We start from the raw sequence: 20,886 nt of genomic DNA, 5'->3' as shown, positions 1-20,886 counted from the left end.
ATATTTGACAAAATGGAAAAAAAAAAAAAAAAAAAAAAAAAAAAACGTTTGGGAACAAAAGTGCCTCATGTTTATTCCTTTCAAAGTGCTTCACATCCAAAGACAGAGTAATTTAGACAAACATGTTAATTGTTAAACCATATCGTTTAAATGTACAATCTGATTACACATTACAGTAAACTCTGCAGCCTAAAGCTCAAATTCCTGGTCCATGATGAAATATGATTGTATTTGGTTAAAGGTTGTCGAGACTGATTTGATGGTCCACAAAGGTATTTGGTCAATAAATATTTTTTGTAACTACTTTTCAGTCAGATATACTCAAGAACTACCAGTGTGACAACACTAATATACAAGTTTCCAAACATGCACTGAATCAGGGTGTATAATGAATTTAGCAGTAGCTTCTTTTAGAGCTTTTCAGTGCTTTTAAATATTCGGTCTATGGAGACTACTTCTTAGCCTTGCCCTGTGCCGCCACAGCCTCCATGGCCTTTCGCACAGTCTCCTCATCTCCCAGGAACTGCATTGGCTTGATGGGCTTCAGGTTTTCATCTAGCTCATAAAGTATGGGGATGCCTGTAGGGAGGTTCAGCTCCATAATGGCTTCTTCAGACATACCTGTATAATAGACAGTGGTTTATTTTACAGAGGTAATCAATACACAAATTAATGCTCAATCTTGAGTATTTAGAAAAGAAGTGTAGTCTAAAGTGTAGAGGACACACTGTAATTGCTAAGCTTCACTGCAGGAAAATTAAGCAAACAAGATTAGATTCTGAAGAATTAATTTAGTAAATTCGGTAGTTTTGCTTAATAAAATTCATAAATGTGGCTCAAGGTATTTGATTCTTTTAATAAATTTATGCATAAAATTTCACAGCCATAAATGTAATTTATTCAATATGCAAACATTAATAAAATACTGGTTACGTGTAATGGCTTGAGGATCGAGAACGCAACATACCTTCCAGGTGCTTGACGATGCCCCTCAGGCTGTTACCATGAGCAGCAATCAGCACCCTCTTGCCCTGCTGGATTTGAGGAACGATCTCTTCATTCCAGAATGGAAGTGCACGAGCAATTGTGTCCTTCAGGCTCTCACAAGCAGGCAGCTGGTCCTCGGTCAGGTCGGCATAGCGCCGGTCCTACAGACAGATGAAACTTAAAACTCTTGACTGCAAGTAGAGCATACTTATAGATTTGTGCACTTTCCAACATGCCTTATCATCCAATTGCACAATTCGGTTCAACTTTGAACCACACTGCACAAATATACCCGTGCTCACCTTGCTAATAACGCTGTAGTAGTCATGGTCTGCCACCATGGGAGGAGGTGGGATATCGTAGGAGCGCCTCCATATCTTCACCTGTGCCTCACCATGCTTGGCAGCAGTCTCAGCTTTGTTTAAGCCAGTCAGGCCACCATAGTGGCGCTCATTCAGGCGCCATGTCCTGTGCACAGGAAGCCACATCTGGTCGATGCCATCCAAAACAAGCCATAAGGTACGGATGGCCCTCTTCAGAACAGAGGTGTAGCAAATGTCAAACTCAAAGCCAGCATCTGAAAAGGAAAGAGGGCGTTTTAAATGTACAGGATCATGATGTGACAGCTTTCATGATGTGTTATTGAAATGCGCCTGGATTAATAGTACGAGTATAAAAAGAACGATCAGATCATCAGGATTGAGAAATACAGGTCTATAAGGACACATGAAAGAACGCACGTTCGATGCAGCACGTTCACCGCCGATCAGACCCGCCCCCCTTCTCGCTATTGGTTGAAAGAAAGCGAGTGGAGGAAGCCGATTGGCCCGAATGGAAAGAGACCATTTGACAGACGTTGAAACATAGCGGAAGATGGAAAAATACACCTCCTTCACTTGAACAATTTTTTTTTAAACTAAGTTTAGAATGAAAAAAGGTTCACCGTCATCTTCAAATTGCTGTCACCTAAACCTCAATGCAGACTGTCACAAAAAGCGCCAATAATTTGCGGAACAAGGGCAAAGTGCTTACTGGACGGTGAGGTACGCCTTTGTAACCAAACCCAATCGTTTATAACTGAGAAACTTATTTACATCCAATATTTTTTTTTTAATATAAAATAAACAAAAAAACAACCACAAACCATGTAAAGCCTGTCCGCCTCTCTTGGCCTCCTGAATCCCAGTCTCACTAAGGTCAGCATCAAACCATCCGCAGAAGCGATTCTCCTGGTTCCAGCAGCTCTCCCCGTGGCGAATCAGCACTAATTTATGAGCAGCCATTTATATATAATCTCTTTTTTCCAATATTAACTGTACCGGGTAGCAATTAAGAGCACACAAGCTGAAATCGTGCAGGTTGTCGACCTCTACGAAAGCTTGAACACGTACCGCCTCCTTGCTTTAATTGGCTGCTCAGCGTCACTTTCCGCTCAGGATTCCACCAATCACAGCACGAAATCACAGCACGAGACTCCCGGAACTTCCTAACGTTCTCCCCGCCCACTTTAGTTACTGCAGAGAGATGTACTGTACTGGAATGTCTCTTATATTCAAATAAAAGCAATTATGTTTTCTACTTTTCCGTAGTCTTTTTTTTTTTTTTTTTTTTTTTTTTACCAAATATATAATCGCTGCAATACAATACAATTATATTTATATTAGATCCAGATGACGATGGCGGAAAAAGCGCTGACTGGACAGAACGTTCTATTAACGTTAGAAAAAGGTTCTCACAAATAGCAAAAAAATACTAACCTCAGGGAAAGGTCCTGTGTGTGTCCAATGATAATTATAATATAATGTGATTCTGTATAGACAGCATGCGAAGTTATTTTCAATATTATACGATTTAAATCTTTTATAAAGTTATATTTGTATATGTAATAATGTGAAGCGCTGTACTGTTTTATACGCCTTGTATATAAACAAGGATAAAAAATCTTATTTAAACTAATTCCATTTGTTAAGCATTGCTGTCAACCTTTTGTTTAATAAGCATGTACAGTACTTTAATAGACTGTTTCGGAAGAGCAACAGTGTGAACTCAATCTTACAAAACAAGGCATTAAAGTGTTACAGCAAGAGGGCGCTGTTGGCTAACAGCACTAGTTATTAAAATACAGTATTTTTAGGAGGATGTTGTATTTCTACGTTGAGTTGACTGAGCCAAATCCTGTCTTTCAAACATAAACACGTATCGGTATAAAGTTTTATCTTTATGTTTTCCTAATGTTTTAATGTGAATGATATTGGTAGTAAGAAAACTTAGTACCATGTGCAAAATAGAATGTGAATCAAACCACGTGCAATATCATACCACGTGCAATATCATACCACGTGCAATATCATACCATGTACAATATCATATTATGTGCTATATATATATATATATATATATATATATATATATATATATATATATATATATATATATATATATAAAATTTATATATATATAAAATTTATTTTTTTAAACACTTCTGTATATATAGAATGTTTAATATATTTTTCAATTATATTTTATATTTCATTTATGTTTATTTTGTCTTGTAATCTGAAGCAGTCTTTATAAAAAAAGATTTCTCTTAAAGATTATAAAGTCTAACCTCATCTTAAACACAGGACTGCATTAAGAAGCGAGGTTGATGTCTTTCAAACCCAGCATTTTCTTCATGCAGCTTGTCAGTGACAGTTGTGTCAGTGGTGTAAACTCTCCTATTAGAATATTTTAATAGATCATTAAAAAAAAAAAGTACAACTTAATGTATTACAAATGCAACTGCCTATCTACCATTTAGATAGGAAAAATAGATAGAAATAAAGAGAGCGAACGAGAGAGAGAGAGAGAGAGAGAGAGAGAGAGAGAGAGAGAGAGAGAGCGAGCAAAAACTTCACCCTTCATCATACACATTATTCCATAGATGATTATATTGTTCAACATTGGTTTAGAGACAGTGGCATTGAGTAAAAGACAGGAGTTGGAGCTGGAGGTAGCAGAGCTGAAGATGTTGAGGTTTTTGTTGGGAGTGACGAGGATGAACAGGATTAGAAATTAGTTTATTAGAGGGGTAGCACATGTAGGACGTTTTGAAGACAAGGTGAGGGAGGTGAGATTGAGATGGTTTGGAAATGTGCAGAGGGGGGACATGGGGTATATCGGTAGTAGAATGCTGAGGATGGAGGAAAAGAGGAAGGCCAAGGAGGAGGTTTATGGATGTGGTGAGGGAAGACATGCAGGTATTAGGTTTAAAAGAGGCAGATGTAGAGTACAGGGGGGTATGGAGACGGATGATCCGCTGTGGCGACCCCTAATGGGAGCAGCCGAAAGAAGAAGAAGAAGAAGAAGATTAACAGTTTAATAGTCAAGTTGTTGATTAGATTTTAGCCCTCTAACATCATCAAATTTAATTAATATAATAATAAACTGTTTAAGTTACGTTGCATATAACTTTGCATTTAACATTAGTCTATTATGAAAAAAGGAGAAAAAAATGATTACTTGGAATGATTACACAGAACCAGCAGTCTCATACTGTGATCTTAAATGTAATGTAGAGGCCTGCATTCAAAGAGACTACAATGCCCATTACTAAATAGCCATTACAGACTTACAGGCATAGCAACCCTACAATTTTTGCCCTTAGTACATAACAAATGCAATAATTATCCATCTTAAAAAATGTTATGCATAAAACAACAGACCCTTTTTAATGCAAAGTGAAGGCAAATTATGTATCGCATTGTCTACAGAAATTGTCTACAGACGTTACATATACAGTGAGGAAAATAAGTATTTGAACACCCTGCTATTTTGCAAGTTCTCCCACTTAGAAATCATGGAGGGGTCTGAAATTTTCATTGTAGGTGCATGTCCACTGTGAGAGACATAGTCTAAAAAAAAAAATCCAGAAATCACAATATATGATTTTTAAACTATTTATTTGTATGATACAGCTGCAAATAAGTATTTGAACACCTGAGAAAGTCAATGTTAATATTTGTTTGTTTGCAATTACAGAGGTCAAACGTTTCCTGTAGTTTTTCGCCAGGTTTGCACACACTGCAGGAGGGATTTTGGCCCACTCCTCCACACAGATCTTCTCTAGATCAGTCAGGTTTCTGGCCTGTCGCTAAGAAACACGGAGTTTGAGCTCCCTCCAAAGATTCTCTATTGGGTTTAGGTCTGGAGACTGGCAAGGCCACACCAGAACCTTGATATGCTTCTTACAGAGCCACTCCTTGGTTATCCTGGCTGTGTGCTTCGGGTCATTGTCATGTTGGAAGACCCAGCCTCGACCCATCTTCAATGCTTTAACTGAGGGAAGGAGGTTGTTCCCCAAAATCTCGCAATACATGGCCCCGGTCATCCTCTCCTTAATACAGTGCAGTCGCCCTATCCCATGTGCAGAAAAACAAACCCAAAGCATGATGCTACCACCCCCATGCTTCACAGTAGGGATGGTGTTCTTGTGATGGTACTCATCAGTCTTCTTCCTTCAAACACGTTTAGTGGAATTATGACCCAAAAGTTCTATTTTGGTCTCATCTGACCACATGACTTTCTCCCATGACTTCTCTGGATCATCCAAATGGTCATTGGCAAACTTAAGACGTGCCTGGACATGTGCTGGTTTTAACAGGGGAACCTTCCGTGCCATGCATGATTTCAAACCATGACGTCTTAGTGTATTACCAACAGTAACCTTGGAAACGGTTACTGTTGGTCCTCTTTTCAGGTCATTGACCAGGTCATTGACCTCTTTTCAGGTCATTGACCAGCTCCTCCCGTGTAGTTCTGGGCTGATTTCTCACTTTCCTTAGGATCATTGAGACCCCACGAGGTGAGATCTTGCATGGAGCCCCAGTCCGAGGGAGATTGACAGTCATGTTTAGCTTCTTCCATTTTCTAATGATTGTTCCAACAGTGGACCTTTTTTCAACAAGCTGCTTGGCAATTTCCCCGTAGCCCTTTCCAGCCTTGTGGAGGTGTACAATTTAGTCTCTAGTGTCTTTGGACAGCTCTTTGGTCTTGGCCATGTTAGTAGTTGGATTCTTACTGATTGTATGGGGTGGACAGGTGTCTTTATGCAGCTAACGACCTCAAACAGGTGCATCTAATTTAGGACAATAAATGTAGTGGAGGTGGACATTTTAAAGGCAGACTAACAGGTCTTTGAGGGTCAGAATTCTAGCTGATAGACAGGTGTTCAAATACTTATTTGCAGCTGTATCATACAAATAAATAGTTTAAAAATCATATATTGTGATTTCTGGATTTTTTTTTTTAGATTATGTCTCTCACAGTGGACATGCACCTACGATGACAATTTCAGACCCCTCCATGATTTCTAAGTGGGAGAACTTGCAAAATAGCAGGGTGTTCAAATACTTATTTTCCTCACTGTATGTATTCAGATTACAGTATTTGATTAACAGGTGAGATCATGGGCATAGGATGTAATGATCCGCATAGCTAAAACAATCCACCTCCCTTCAAACTTCACTTGGTATGTTCTTCACCTCATGTGCATCAGAATTTCCACTAAAGAACATGGCTTTTTTTTATATGAGTATGTAATTTCAAAATTAATTTACACAAAATATTCCATAATGAGAACACTACTATTTCTAATAACATTATTAATATTAGTATTAGTATTATTATAATTAAGTTTCTGTCTTTGTGGGGTTTTGTTCTGGTTCTCAGTGTTCTTCCATCTGCTGTGCTTCTTACCAGAATCTTCCCTAATTGTTAATAAAGATGAATGAATGTCACATTAATCATATCTGAACTGTTTAGTGATGTTTAAACAACCTATTGCTGCATACAATCATGTACTTTTCTTTTACAAACCGGGATATTCTTTGTTTCATGAAATCAGAATGTATCAATGTTGTTTCCCGTTTTTCATCCTCCATATCTGTGGGTGTGACCCTCAGAGGGAAGGATGGTTAGGGTTTCAGCCATCCCTCTCCAACTCTCTGAACCTCCTCCTGTGGCTGCTGGAAGGAAAAGAGGGGGAGGGAGACAAAGCCTTCCAGGCAACAGCCACAGAGGAAACGGAAGGGACGAAACAGAAAACTAATTTCAAAACTTCAAGTCTTTGCTCAAGCATTGCTGTCTGGGATCATCTTCACCTTTTTCAGATTTTTCTACAGACTTGGTTTGAAAATTCAACCTTTGTTTCTAATCTGCAGTTGATTCTGTGCTTGTGAGAAAAAAAAAAAGCCTCCACCCTAAAGAGAAGGAAGACCGCTAATCCACTGTGAGGAGATGTCCCCCCAGCCACAGGTGACAAGGAATTTCCAGGAGTTCCTCAAGAGCTTTCTTGGGATTGTACGGATCCTTCAGATTCTCCTGGGAGCTGGTCTTTGGGTCACTGTCGCCTCCAGCAAGTATGAGGGCTCCGTTCACTTTGTTCTCTTTGTGGCCGTGCTCTTCTGGCTTCTCACACTCGCCCTCTTTTTTCTCACTCTGCTGAACAAGCAGGACCTGGTGCCCATCCTAGGAGGAGATCGCTGGTTGTTAACCAATGTGATACATGACGTTGTCGCGACATTGCTTTATTTGTCTGCGATTGGCATTATGATCTACAAAACGTCAAAGAACTCCTACTGCAATTTACCACATTACAAGCACTCGTGCCTGTACACCGTCTACCTCACTGGCTCCGTGTTCGCCTGCCTGACTGCTAGCGCCTACCTTCTCACAACCATTTACGGGTCCTGCAGAAAGTGCCGGGGTGAACAGACTGTGGTGTGAAAACCCAACACAGGACACATAAGGGATGGGGGAGGGATACTGCTCTTTCTCACAGAGAGTCCTGAGAGGGAGAAAAACAGCCCTTTTGCAGGGCGCACACAGCTGGCTTATGAAAAAAGATCTTTCAATTACTTTTAAAGCAAAGGGTTTGATCCCCTTATCTCAGGCTTCCAGGTTGGTCAATTTTGTATAAAGTAATTTAAACTCATTTATACCTTTTAGCTACATAGATATGTACTTTATTTTATATTTGTACTACTCAACAAGTTATGTAACACAGTTTCATGTTTTCTTCTATGTGTTGTCTGTCACAATCACAGCCCAACATGCAATCGGATTCGCTGAGTTTGTAGCATTTTGAAATCAGTTTTTATGATCACATAAAGAAGTGTCTTTTTCTAAGACTGCATGTGCATAAGATTGATATGGTGGTGTATGTGTGCAGTCTAGTAGAATGAATCATTTGTCAAGAATGTATGACAATATCCTTTGCTTAACAGCATCAATGTTATGTAAAAGTGTCTATAAGTATTTATATCTTACACAGAGCAAGTGTCAAAGTGAAGAAATAATGAATAATAATAATAAAAAAGATCATCTGAAAATCCTCTCTGTCAGTAGTTTGGGGGGGGGGGGGGGGTGGGTGTTGTGAGTTTTGGCTATTCTAGTTAAGTCCAGATAAGGCTAAGGGACATCAGCCATAATAGCATTCCAAAGCAACCAGACTGCTCCTGCACTCCAGACTGAGAACGATTTGAGTAGATGAGCAAAATGTGTTTGTTTAGGCCCCATATGCTCAATTTGTTTTGTTAGATATTTTAACCAACCTGCTAGATATTAGTCTTTTAATAATATGGGGAGCAGAATTATAGTAAAAGAGAGTCTCCAGAGAGAAAGAGGAGGAGTGTGTTAGTGTTATCTCTGAATAATGAGGGTGGGCATCAGATTTATATCAGCATTTATATCTCCTACTCATTTTTTAAAGAAATTCCCGTTTACTTAGTGTTGTTTAAAAAGACTCAAATTCAGGTAAGTATCCTATATCTGATTGTGAATTGCTTATTGTAGCTCTAAAAAACTAGGAGATAAACTAGAATTAGAAGATGTCCATCTGTTAATACCATAAAAGGTATGCAAATGTAAGTACTGTAGCCCTCTTAAGTTCAGTGCTAATTGCATAATCACTGTCTCTCTTGCAAAAAAGGAAGCCCTACATGAACACTGATCACCAGAAATCAACAACAAATGCTTTTTTTTTGTATTCTTATTTTTAGTTGTATGATGTTGAACATTGGAAAGTGTTAAAAGACTCCATTCTGTTTCTCGGCTTGCGTCTATGACTCGACTGAACATGCCAATAAGCCTCTCACTAAAATTTCCCCCCAAGCAGCAAGCCTGTACAATGCACGGTCTGTTCCTCACAGGGTCAGTTACGGCCTTGAAACTCTCTGAATTCACAATTTTTATGTACTGAGCAAGGAAAAATTTTTATTCTCTACTTCTAAAGGCATACCATTAACATGTGAGCGGCTCTAGATAACAAGTAAAAACACATTTTAAGCCAGAACAAACTTTATGAAAAAAAAAAACTCTTTCAGCAGTAGGTATATTAACTGCTCAAGCGTTTCCTGTATGTACCCAGACTACAAATACAACAGTCTCAGTGTTATGGCTTAGACAAGATCTCTTTGAAATACAGTTAGAATTTGCTTCATTAAATAAAGCATCTGATTATCATATTTTAGCGATTTTCGAATATTACCATTTCACTGAGAGAATTGAAAGTTGAAATTGAAATTGAAATTACTGTTCATAATAACCACCAGAGCAGCATACTGTGACTCCAAACAGAGCTCTTGTGTATTCCCAAGACAGACATAACACCAGTGTGTGTCATAAATTTGTATCATTATAGTGTACATTTCTGCAGGACAGCTGCTGATGAATAATCTTTCATTAGAAGACCTCCACCCAGAATAATAGTGTATCCGGCAGAGCTTCGATGAGATCAGGGCTGCACATGTGGACCCCGCCAAGGCAGCATTAACCACACACTCCACACTGTGCTGAGACACACATTCCTCCAAGTGACGCACGCGGTACAGGATAAAATACACCGAGAGAGACAATCAGATGAGAAAACCCTGAGACCCAAAGAGTTATTCAAACATTTTAATGGGTTTTAAATGTTAATGTGATGCAAGACTCCACTGAAACGGATACCCTTGTTTCACTGCTGCCTGGATTTAGATCCAATAATATGTAGCCATACACAATACAATATGCCATCTATGACAGTGTGTTAAATAGTTCCAAGTATTGTTTAATTTTTCAGTAGAACGTTACTAAGAACACATGCTTCCGAAGATAGAATTGGTTTTGTGAGTAAAGAGGAAGTTACGTTACATCCTGTTTCTTAGGTGCCATGTTTCAGTTGAATGTGGTAGAGGGAAGGACAGTTTGTGGGATGGACATGCTATTTATAAAATTCTGGAAATACCAAGACTGCAGATTTCACTGCCAGCCTGTAGCAGATGGTAGAAATGTCTTATTAATTCCGGGAACATTTTGCCAATTGTACTTTGTGTACAACGTGCTATGAGGACAAGAATTGAGCATAGATCTGTAGGTGCCAGCTTTCTGCTAAACCAACATTCGCAGTGACTTCACCTTGTTTTTCCACACTTCTCAACACTGCCATGGGAACTTCAAACACATGTCTGTAATTGAGTAAACACAGGGAGCCTGAATGACTAAACCACCAAAAGGAAACTAGTATTTGTTATTTATTCATTTATTTATTTTTGTAAAAGAGGCCTATTTGTGGAACAGTTGTAAAGTTAAATGTTTAAAATATCAACATCAGAAAACTTTATTATTTTTATTCTGTCAGCCTAATTTCAACCCAATACTTATCATTGTAGGCATTATGTCTTGTTCCTATGATAAATTCAGCAGATTAATGATCTGAGATACTTCAATGCTATTATGGTAATGATATTATTTAAAGATAGTATGGGTCCACACACACACACCCACACACACACACACACACACACACTAGAAGGAGCCATGCTTTTTATCTTGTGATAAAAAAAAAATCACAATCACAAAATAAAGAAATTGAACCAAATATCAAATATCCAAAAAAACATTTGACTGCATCTCTCTGCACCAGAGGACGTGCTGTTATTGAAAAAAATAATGCACAACAAATTTGTGTGATGCTGTTGATATCCCTGAAATTGTATTCGTCTTATAGCACAGATGTATGGCCATGATTTACATTTTTACTGAACGACATGCCATATTTGAACTGCTGTTCATTCCAGTATTTATCATTTTTCTCTCTCTCACAGCTTGTGGTATTTTCAACCTGTCTGGGAATCTTAAGGATTTTGCAATGATGTGTCAGGGTGGTTGATCTATCTATCTATCTATCTATCTATCTATCTATCTATCTATCTATCTATCTATCTATCTATCTATCTATCTATCTGTCTGTCTGTCTGTCTGTCTGTCTGTCTGTCTGTCTGTCTGTCTGTCTGTCTGTCTGTCTGTCTGTCTGTCTGTCTGTCTGTCTGTCTGTCTGTCTGTCTGTCTAATCTATCTAATCTATCTAATCTATCTATGAACGTTTGTGAACAACTGACTATGAGATTTGTATCCTTTTTGAACATCCCATTCCACACTTAATCCCCATTTGCTGTTATAATAAAATGCACTCTTCTGGGAAAGTGTTTCACTATATTTTAGAGTATGGTTGTGCAGATTTGTGCTCATTTAGCCGCAAGTAAAATCAAGTAAAGATGTAGAGACCAATCTCATGACAATCATGCGATTTATTGCAATTAGATATTTTAATCGATTGACAGCCCTAATATTAATATGACCTGACGTCCAATTACCGGCGTGCCACTAAAACAGTAAGTAGTTGTTTTATGCGTAGTTCACTCTGTTAATAAACTATTCACTTTTAAACAAAAAAGTCTCAGGCACGCCTATTCTTCTGTGCTCTTTTTTTACTGCACGTGCTGGTGCATTCAAATGGCGTCTCACACACACAACTTATAATTCTTACAATACATGGTATGTCACATCCTGCTGACCCTATATAACATTGTAACAGTAGTAATTGCTACTTTTTACTTAAGCACATGTCAGAGTTTAAACCTCTTCACTTTAACTTGAGTAAAAAATTACAGTGAGTACTTCAATCTTTTAGAGAGTATTTTAAAACATCAGTATCTGTACTTCTACTGCATCTGTTCTTCTCAACACTAATCTCAATATACACTCTCAGTACTGCTCTTTTGGTCTGGCCATTGCTGAGTGTTAGCAAAGGCAGTTATGACAATTGTATACATATGCAAAATAATCTTCTTCTTCTGCTTCTTCTTCTTCTTCTTTCGGCTTCTCTCGTTAGGGGTCGCCACATCATCCGACTTCATAACCCCCCCTGTCCTCTACATCTGCCTCTTTCAAACCAACTACCTGCATGTCGTCCCTCACCACCCCCATAAACCTCCTCCTTGACCTTCCTCTTTTCCTCCTTCCTGGCAGCCCAAGTCCCTTCTCTGCACATGTCAACCATCTCAATCGTGCCTCCCTATTCTTGTTTTCAAAATGTCCTACATGTGCTGTCCCTCTAATAATAATCTAATAATTTCTAATCCTGTTCATCCTCGTCACTCCCAACGAAAACCTCAACATCTTCAGCCCTGCTACCTCCAGCTCCACTTCCTGTCTTTTACTCAATGCCACTGTCTCTAAACCATACATGCCAACATTGTAGGTCTCACCACAGTACTAGTACCTGGACTTCTCCCTCTGTCACACTTTTTCTTTGCTGCACAAATCTCAAATGAACTTGTAAAAAATGGAATGGAATTATATGGAACTATAAAACCATCTTGAGCACTCTGACTCAACCGCTAACAAATGTTTTTGATAAGCAGAAGAGTATAATTGCCAAATGCCTCAGGAGATGATCTCAAATTAAATGCAAATGAATTTGTTCATGTAACACTGTGAATATGTCTAGTAGGTCCGTTCTTTTACCTTTTTTCATTTTTTTTTTTTTTTTTTTTACAGCGGCCAAATTTCTCAAGCATAATTTTTTATGGGTATTACAGTTAAAACATTTTTTTTTTTTTTTAGAAGGTTCCACTGCATATGTGTTTTTAAAACGTGTCCACTAGAGGACGCTAGAAGCTTTCTACTCCACCATATTTAAAGACGTTTTACATAACAGCCACATTGTACATTGTATCATGGGTCCAAATGAACTGTTCAGTTATCACAAAAAGGTGAAAATTTGAGTTTTTTTTTCCATTCAGGTTTAAAATATGTAATGATTGTTTATCTAGGGCCAGGAAGATTGTGAAGGACCTCAGACATCCCAACATTGGACTTTTTTCTCTGTTGCGCTCAGGGAAGCGCTTCCGCTCCTTGAAAGCAAACACAGAGAGAATGTCTAAACCAGGAGACACCCGGCAACTAGTACCTGGACTTCTCTCTCCGTCTCACTTTTCCTTCGCTGCACACTTACTTTTGCACTATTGTATGTCACTTTAACTTTGGACTGGCACAACACAGTGTCACTTCATGTCACCTGTTTTATTATTATTATTTTTTTATCCGTATATTCTATTTCTATTTTCCATGTTTCCATGTTGGACAGCAGTAGAAAGCATTTCACTACATGTCGTACCATGTGTCTTATGATATCATGTATCTGATATCATACATATGTCAATAACATATCATATATTGTTACTTTCAGCATGAATTATACTTGATTTCTTGAAAACTTTGTTCCTCAGCTTCTTACTCTGCAGACATATGTCTTCTTTTAAATGTGACAATGAAGATTCCAGACAGCTTGTCTCCCATTTCATTTCTAGTTATTTCCCAGTGTTGCGTCTGTCAACAGCCTCATCACTCATTTTAAATCATTCCACAAGAATGAGCTGTCTAAGAGAAAATCTCAAGTAAATACGTCGCAAAATGAGATTTCAAACACACAGAATCAACATGCACAAGAAGATATACAGAAATTGATGCAGTTCTGAACTTGTGTTTCATTATATTGCTGGAATTCAATGTATTAAGTATTAACATGGCTTTTACACACACTGTTAACACAACCCACAATTAAATAAAACAAACAAACAAAACCCATACAGGAACAGTAAGACATGTACACAGAATAAGCTGAAAGAGGATTAACGAGTTAAGTACTCAAAGTTAATAATTATGTTATGCTCTAAATACCTGATTTGTAATTGACAGATGCTAATTTAAACACTTGAATGCACAAGTTGAGTCAGTTGAATCACGGTTCTAAATTAATGCGCTGCCTTACAAACAACTGATACAATCCTACCATGCAGTTACAGTTGCATACAGAGCGAGACAGCTTTTGTAAATGCTCTCTAATTACCTTACACTGCTACAGAGATGATTCTTGCAAAAAAGCTTAAACATATAAGGTGATTATGGCAATTTTGTTAAATAAGCTCAAGATAAATTTGACAAGCTAGAGAACTTAACGTTAAATAAGAGTGGAGGAAGGTGCACACAGGTGGACTATGTTCTATGTAGGAGATGCAACCTGAAGGAGATTGGAGATTGTAAAGTGTTGGCAGGGGATAGTGTAGCTAGACAGCATCAGATGGTGGTCTGTAGGATGGTTTTGGAGGTGAAGAAAAAGAGAAGGAGAATGAAGACTGAAAGAAGAATAAGACGGTGGAAACTGAATGAGGAAGACTGTAGTGTGAGATTCATGGAAGAGGTCAGACTTGGGCTCGGTGGTGTTGAAGAGGTGCTGGATGATTGGGCAACTACTGCAGAAGTGATAAGGGATACAGCTAGAAAGGTACTTGGTGTGACATTTGAGAGTATTTTGAGCAGCTGATGAACGAGGAAAATGTGAGAGGGAGAAGGTTGAATTGTGTGGAGATGGTGAAGCAGGAAGTGGATAGGATTAATAAGGAGGAAGTAAGAGCAGTGATTAAGAGGATGAAGAGTGGAAAGTCGGTTGGACCAGATGACATACCGGTAGAAGCATGGAGATGTTTAGAAGAGATGGCAGTGGAGTTTTTAACAAGATTGTTGAACAGAATTTAGGAAGGTGAGAGAAGAGGTGACCATCTGTGAGCAACAGTATGGTTTTATGCCGAGAAAGAGCACCACAGATGCATTATTTGCTTTAAGAATGTTGATGGAGAAGTATCTAGAAGGTCAGTAGAAGTTGCATTGTGTGTTTGTCAATTTAGAGAAATAGTACAACAGGGTACAGAGAGTGGAATTGTGGTACTGCATGAGAAAGTCAGGTGTGTCAAAGAAGTATGTGAGGGTGGTGCAGGAGATGTATAAAGGCACAGCAGTGAAATCTGCAGTAGGAATGACAGACTGGTTCAAGGTATAGGTGGGACTGCATCAAGGATCGGCTCTGAGCCCTTTCCTGTTTGCAGGGGTGGAGGTATGTGCTGGAGTGAAGGGGAATGAAAGTCAGTAGGAGTAGAACAGAGTACATGTGTGTGAATGAGAGGGAGGGCAGTGGAGTGGTGCGGTTGCAGGGAGAAAAGGCGGAGAAGGTGGAGGTGTTTAGCTACCTGGGGTCAACAGTGCAAATTAATGGAGAGTGTGTTAGAGAAGTGAAGAAGTGAGAAGTGCAGGAAGGGTGGAGTGTCTGCAAGAGTGAAAGGGAAAGTTTATAGGACTGTAGTGAGACCTGCAATGTTGTATGGTTTAGAGAAAGGGGCATGGAGTAAAAGACAGGAGGTGGAGCTGGAGGTAGCAGAGCTAAAGCTGTTGAGTTTCTCGTTGGGAGTTACGAGGATGGACAGGATTAGAAATGAGTTTATTAAAGGGACAGCGCATGTAGGACGTTTTGGAGACAAGGTGAGGGAGGCGAGATTGAGATGGTTTGGACATGTGCAGAGGAGGAACATGGGGTATATCAGTAGGAAAATGCTGAGGATGGAGCCACCAGGAAGGAGGAAAAGAGGAAGGCCAAGAAGGCAGTTTATGGATGGGGTGAGGGAAGACATGCAGGTAGTTGGGTTGAAAGAATCAGATGTAGAAGACAGGGGGGTATGGAGACAGATAATCCGCTGTGGTGACCCCAAATAGGAGCAGCAGAAAGAAAAAGAAGAAGAAAAAGAGAACATAACAATAAAATGAAAAATATAATGAAAAACAGCACTGCAACAATGATTTTTCTCTCTCTCTTTCTTTCTTTCTTTCTTTCTTTCTTTCTTTCTTTCTTTCTTTCTTTCTTTCTTTCTTTCTTTCTTTCTTTCTTTCTTTCTTTCTTTCTTTCTTTCTTTCTTTCTACATACCTCACAAGCAAGAGTGTAGTTATACTAAATGTTGTTAAGGCTGTGAAACAACACATAAGCACACAGATGTTAGTGTGATATTGCTTAAAGTATTACTTTAAACATTGTGCAAACTGATATTTCAGACACAATATGGTCAAATGCTCTGTTTTTTATTCCGATAGACTGAATAGATCACAGAAACCTAGTAGTCAATTTTTACCCCTTAATAACTGTACTCACTATATAGCTAGCTAGATTATCTTGATTTGTGCATTTCCATTGATGCTGCTTCTGCTAGTAGAAGTTGACTTGTATAATTGACATATAATTAGTGATATAGTGACCTGTGGATGAGAAAATGTAAATTAAACCATGTTTTGCACTAGTAATTTGTGTCTTGGCTGCACATGTTTGATTTACCAAAGTTTACTGAGCAAAATTATCCATAACCTCAATATTAGATTCATTGATTTGCTTTGTTAGAAGGCTGTGCCATTTACTGCAGGCATTCATTATGCTAGAATTATATTTTTGTACCAAATGCATTAGGTCTTGTACATGAAATTACAGCAATTATTTATTACATTTTCCGTATTCATACAATCTAACATAATTGCTTTTTGTGCAAATTTTTTTTTTTTAATTAGTACTTTTTAGTGTAGGAAAATAAAAAATAAAAATGAAAACCTTAACGGAAACCATAGGAAGATATGGTTATAATATTAAGGTAGACATGTACTGCATTTGGAACGATTTATATTTAGTCTTTTAGGCTATTTCAGATTTACATGTGATGCTTTAAAAGTGGTTGCATGATATTAATCCTGCAGTCACTACTGAGTGCTGCAATAAACAGATAAACAGATGAATGCTCTCACTATGACATAGCACTCCTTCACCTGCCTGTTGCCCCTGGCAAAGCTTGCATGGTCAGAAAACGCTGGTGGGCATATGGCCCTGTGTGGGGGCCTAGGGAATTGTTCATGCGATCAGACTGCTCAGGCCGGAGTTTAGCACAAAATATCATGAGCAGATGGACATGTCTGACATTTACCAACCAGAAAACACAGCAAAGAGATTTTTTGTGTGAACAGAACATCGTTACTTGCACATAACTGCAAATGACAGCATGACAAGGGAAAATATCTTAAAATATGAATTTATATAATGTGTCTAAAAAAATGTCACAATAATAAAACATAATTCTAGACATTTATACCAAATCCAGGTTTAGTAAGAATATTTTCATATTAAGAAATGTTCATTATTAGAAACAGATTTGCCTATTTTTAAACATTTTCTTTTGCTGAGATATTGTATTTTGCAGTGCATGCTTCAGACGTATTAAAATGAGGGCAATGACATTCTGGATATATGGGATCATTAAAGCACATGCTGACAAGGTTGTTTCAACCTGCTGGCCTTGCATTTGTGGTGTTGGTATTTGTACATAATCTTTCATTTTTTCTAAGGATTTAAAATATAAATATTATCATTTGAAATGTTCTTTATGCTCTTGCATACCTTCATATTCAATAAATAAATACATAAATAATATAAGGTCCAAGGATTATAGAACTATGTCTAATACCCTCCTTGTACACCAGTGTGTTGCACACTAAATAATTAACTACAGCCAAATGATTACAAATTTGGGACATGGTGAGCAAAGAATGGAAACTTTTTCTTAGTAGGAGTGAATGTCATTTTCTCAGAGCACAAAACGTAACATAGAAACTATTTCTTGCTGCTTAAATGCCAAGGCTGATTCTTTCCCATGAACTGCAAAGGATCAAGACACAGACAAATGCTTATTTTTGGTTTCCTTCCAAAAGTAACAAAAAGCAGAACATTAGAATTCAAATTCCACTGAAAAGCATTGCACCCTGAAAGTCTAAAAGCAGTTAAAATATTTTTAAAGAATAATCTGCCAGATTTTAAAGAACTATACATATAGTATTGTATACATTAAATATTGAGTGTACTTTGTTGGAATATTTTCTATAATTTTTATTAGCATTTTCATTTATTCAAAGTTTATTCATTGTCATATGTACAGAGTGTGTATGCATTGTTTGATGTTGTTAAAGTGCAGGTGGATTGCAGACATTTTGACAGCTTGTATTTTCATTACAAAATGAATAAATTAGGTTTACAGTTGAAGCCAAATGATTTCAAACAGTAGATTAGAGACACATTTATTTTGGATTTAATTCACTATAATCTGAATGATTTTTTTATACAGAAGATAAGGAATGTCACACACTGTTATACTGTTTTTTTTTTTCTATTTGTAAAACAAAATGAAAACAAGATAAATCACAGCAGATTTATTTTTTTATTGTGATTATACAAGTAACAATATTAGTGTGGAAAAAAGAAACATTCTAGACAAAAAAATAATAATCTGTTTTCATGTCTACGCAAACTCTTTAATATTGAGCCATGTTACTTTTCTGAGAATGGATTGATTACATTTAAACTCAAAAGTTATTATTATACACTTGACACCAACTAAGTAATTCAGATAAATCCCAAATAAGGAGCAACTGTTTCTGTAGGATTTTTGTTGGATTTGGTGTTCCAGCCTCTCATTCACAAATCTGCCATCTGCTTTATATATAGATATACAGTAACTTAATGAAGTCTTGTCATTCTCTGGGTGAAGACATACAGTTGGTTATTCTGGGTTAGCAAGATTTTGGAAGACTGAATGTTTTTTTGCCCAAAGTTTAAAAGCAAGTGTAATAATATGATAAGAGTGTTAGAGATTTGTTGGACATATTGTCTAAAGGAACTGTTATATAAATAAATACCATACTTTACAAATGTCAATAGTTATTATACTGCTATCTCCAAAATATTACAGTTTATTTTATTTATTTAAAGATTTTTTTCCATCCCTAGGAATTGGTTTGTTTATAACTGTTGTCCACAATTATGATGAAATTTTAGGCAACAACCCCGAGCTTGTACATAAGCATGAGCATTAATTGGGATGAATTTCTGATGGGTTATGCCAATAATAAAATCACATGAGGCAACAAGATGCTTTTCAATGAAATGTTGTAACAATTATAAAAAAATGTGAAAACATTCACTGACAATGAGAAGAAAATATTGTTAAAGCTTAGTCAGGTTATATGGATTTTTAATCTTTCTGGAGTCTTAACTAACCATTTACATGCTACATATAAATGACATATACAGAAGTATTATGAAGCCTTTTAAAGTATTTGATTTTCTGATGTTTAATATTGTGTGTAAAGCTGTATTTGGTGGAATAGAATAGAAAAGAAAAAAGCTGCAGTATAAACACACTGAACTTCAATTTACTTTCCGTATAACTCTTTTCAAATTTCTGTATCTGTGCCATTGCCATTGCCATTGCCATCTGTGCCATTGCCATGGTCAACAATTTGATGTTACTGTGAAATATGAAAAGAAAGCAAGAAAAGCTTGGGAAGCTACACTAACTCAAATAATTGAACAGCAGAGTGCTATAACAGACCAGAAAAAATCCAATGGCCTTGGAAGAAACAATTATGAGTTCGAAATCTCATATAATAGCACTGTCAGCACATGAACGTTTTGTCTGGAGCTAAACAATAAGGGTTTCTATGGCTAATTAGTCTTGAAAAAAGCCTAAGTCTAATATCACTTGTGTTATGCTTCACTTTCAGGCAATCTGTTCAATGATTCTGGGGTTAGTGGATGTGTAATGTGCAATTGTTAATATAAACGTGGTGAAGGAATAATGGTCTGGAGCTGTTTTTTTCATGTGCACATTAAACAGCACAGTTGCTATTGTCTTTTCTTTAGCATGACAATGTTTTTGTACATAGGATGTCACAAATTCTCTTATGTGAATAGTTGATAATGATATGGAATAAGTCTCCTGGACATGATTAGACATGATGTTCTCTACATCAAAAATCTTAATGAATGGAACACCATTTGCGAGCAGATATCAATAATCGAATTTCTAGTGGAAAGCCCTCCCAATACCCTTGATGCCTTGATACCTTGATTTAAGTTATCTAGTATGTTTCATGTAGGGTAGATCAATCACCCACACTGTGTATTGCAGTTTAATAGACTTCAAGAAGATGAAGGTAATGCTCATTGCAGTCTCATGACAAAAGAAAAAGATGAATTGACTCCAGGCCTGGATTTCGTCTTTCTTGATTGTGGGAGAAGTCATAATGGCTGATGGGCATCTTATACAATCATGCTTGCTAGTGAAATATAGCAGTATTTTAATCAAGTTCAGGGTCTTTATTTTAAGATTTTATTATTTTATTTTTTTGCACAGCATCCACCATGGAATAGTGCTCCTATAGGTAAGTATAATCCAGTACACATATAAATGTTTTTATTTATTTGTGTATTGTTTATTATTTGATCTATCTATCTATCTATCTATCTATCTATCTATCTATCTATCTATCTATCTATCTATCTATCTATCTATCTATCTATCTATCTATCTGTCTGTCTGTCTGTCTGTCTGTCTGTCTGTCTGTCTGTCTGTCTGTCTGTCTGTCTGTCTGTCTGTCTGTCTGTCTGTCTAGCTAGCTATTATTTATTTATTCACTTATTCATTTACTTTGCTATACATAATAATACAGGGCATCTATGTAGAAGCCTCAGCATTTTGTGATTTTCAGAAAAGCTGTAATCTAAGGCTTATAAGGTTTGAACTTGCTTAACATATTCCATTAACACTGTTCATCTTTTTTTAAATATGATGTTTTTAAGAAAAATAAGAGATATCAGAATCCTGTGTGAGCATATGCATTGT

General features: G+C 37.2%; 2 protein-coding genes across 2 annotated transcripts; one reads left to right on the top strand and one right to left on the bottom strand.

Moving 5' to 3' along the window:
- Window positions 1-47: 47 nt before the first annotated feature.
- Window positions 48-2,399, bottom strand: pgam1a (phosphoglycerate mutase 1a). The gene is made up of 4 exons (XM_083539501.1): window positions 2,132-2,399; window positions 1,290-1,564; window positions 968-1,148; window positions 48-621 (listed from the first exon to the last, which is right to left on the bottom strand). Exons 1-4 carry the CDS (start codon window positions 2,268-2,270, stop codon window positions 452-454), a joined length of 765 nt encoding a protein of 254 aa, XP_083395627.1. The 5' UTR covers window positions 2,271-2,399; the 3' UTR covers window positions 48-451.
- A 4,297-nt stretch (window positions 2,400-6,696) lies between these two features.
- marveld1 (MARVEL domain containing 1) lies at window positions 6,697-8,357 on the top strand. The gene has a single exon (XM_083539502.1). It carries the CDS (start codon window positions 7,264-7,266, stop codon window positions 7,750-7,752), a length of 489 nt encoding a protein of 162 aa, XP_083395628.1. The 5' UTR covers window positions 6,697-7,263; the 3' UTR covers window positions 7,753-8,357.
- Window positions 8,358-20,886: the final 12,529 nt, after the last annotated feature.

This window comes from Silurus aristotelis, assembly GCF_946808225.1.
Source record: "Silurus aristotelis genome assembly, chromosome: 4".
Taxonomy (NCBI): Eukaryota; Metazoa; Chordata; class Actinopteri; order Siluriformes; family Siluridae; genus Silurus; species Silurus aristotelis.
This window is presented reverse-complemented; position numbering and strand designations above follow the sequence as displayed.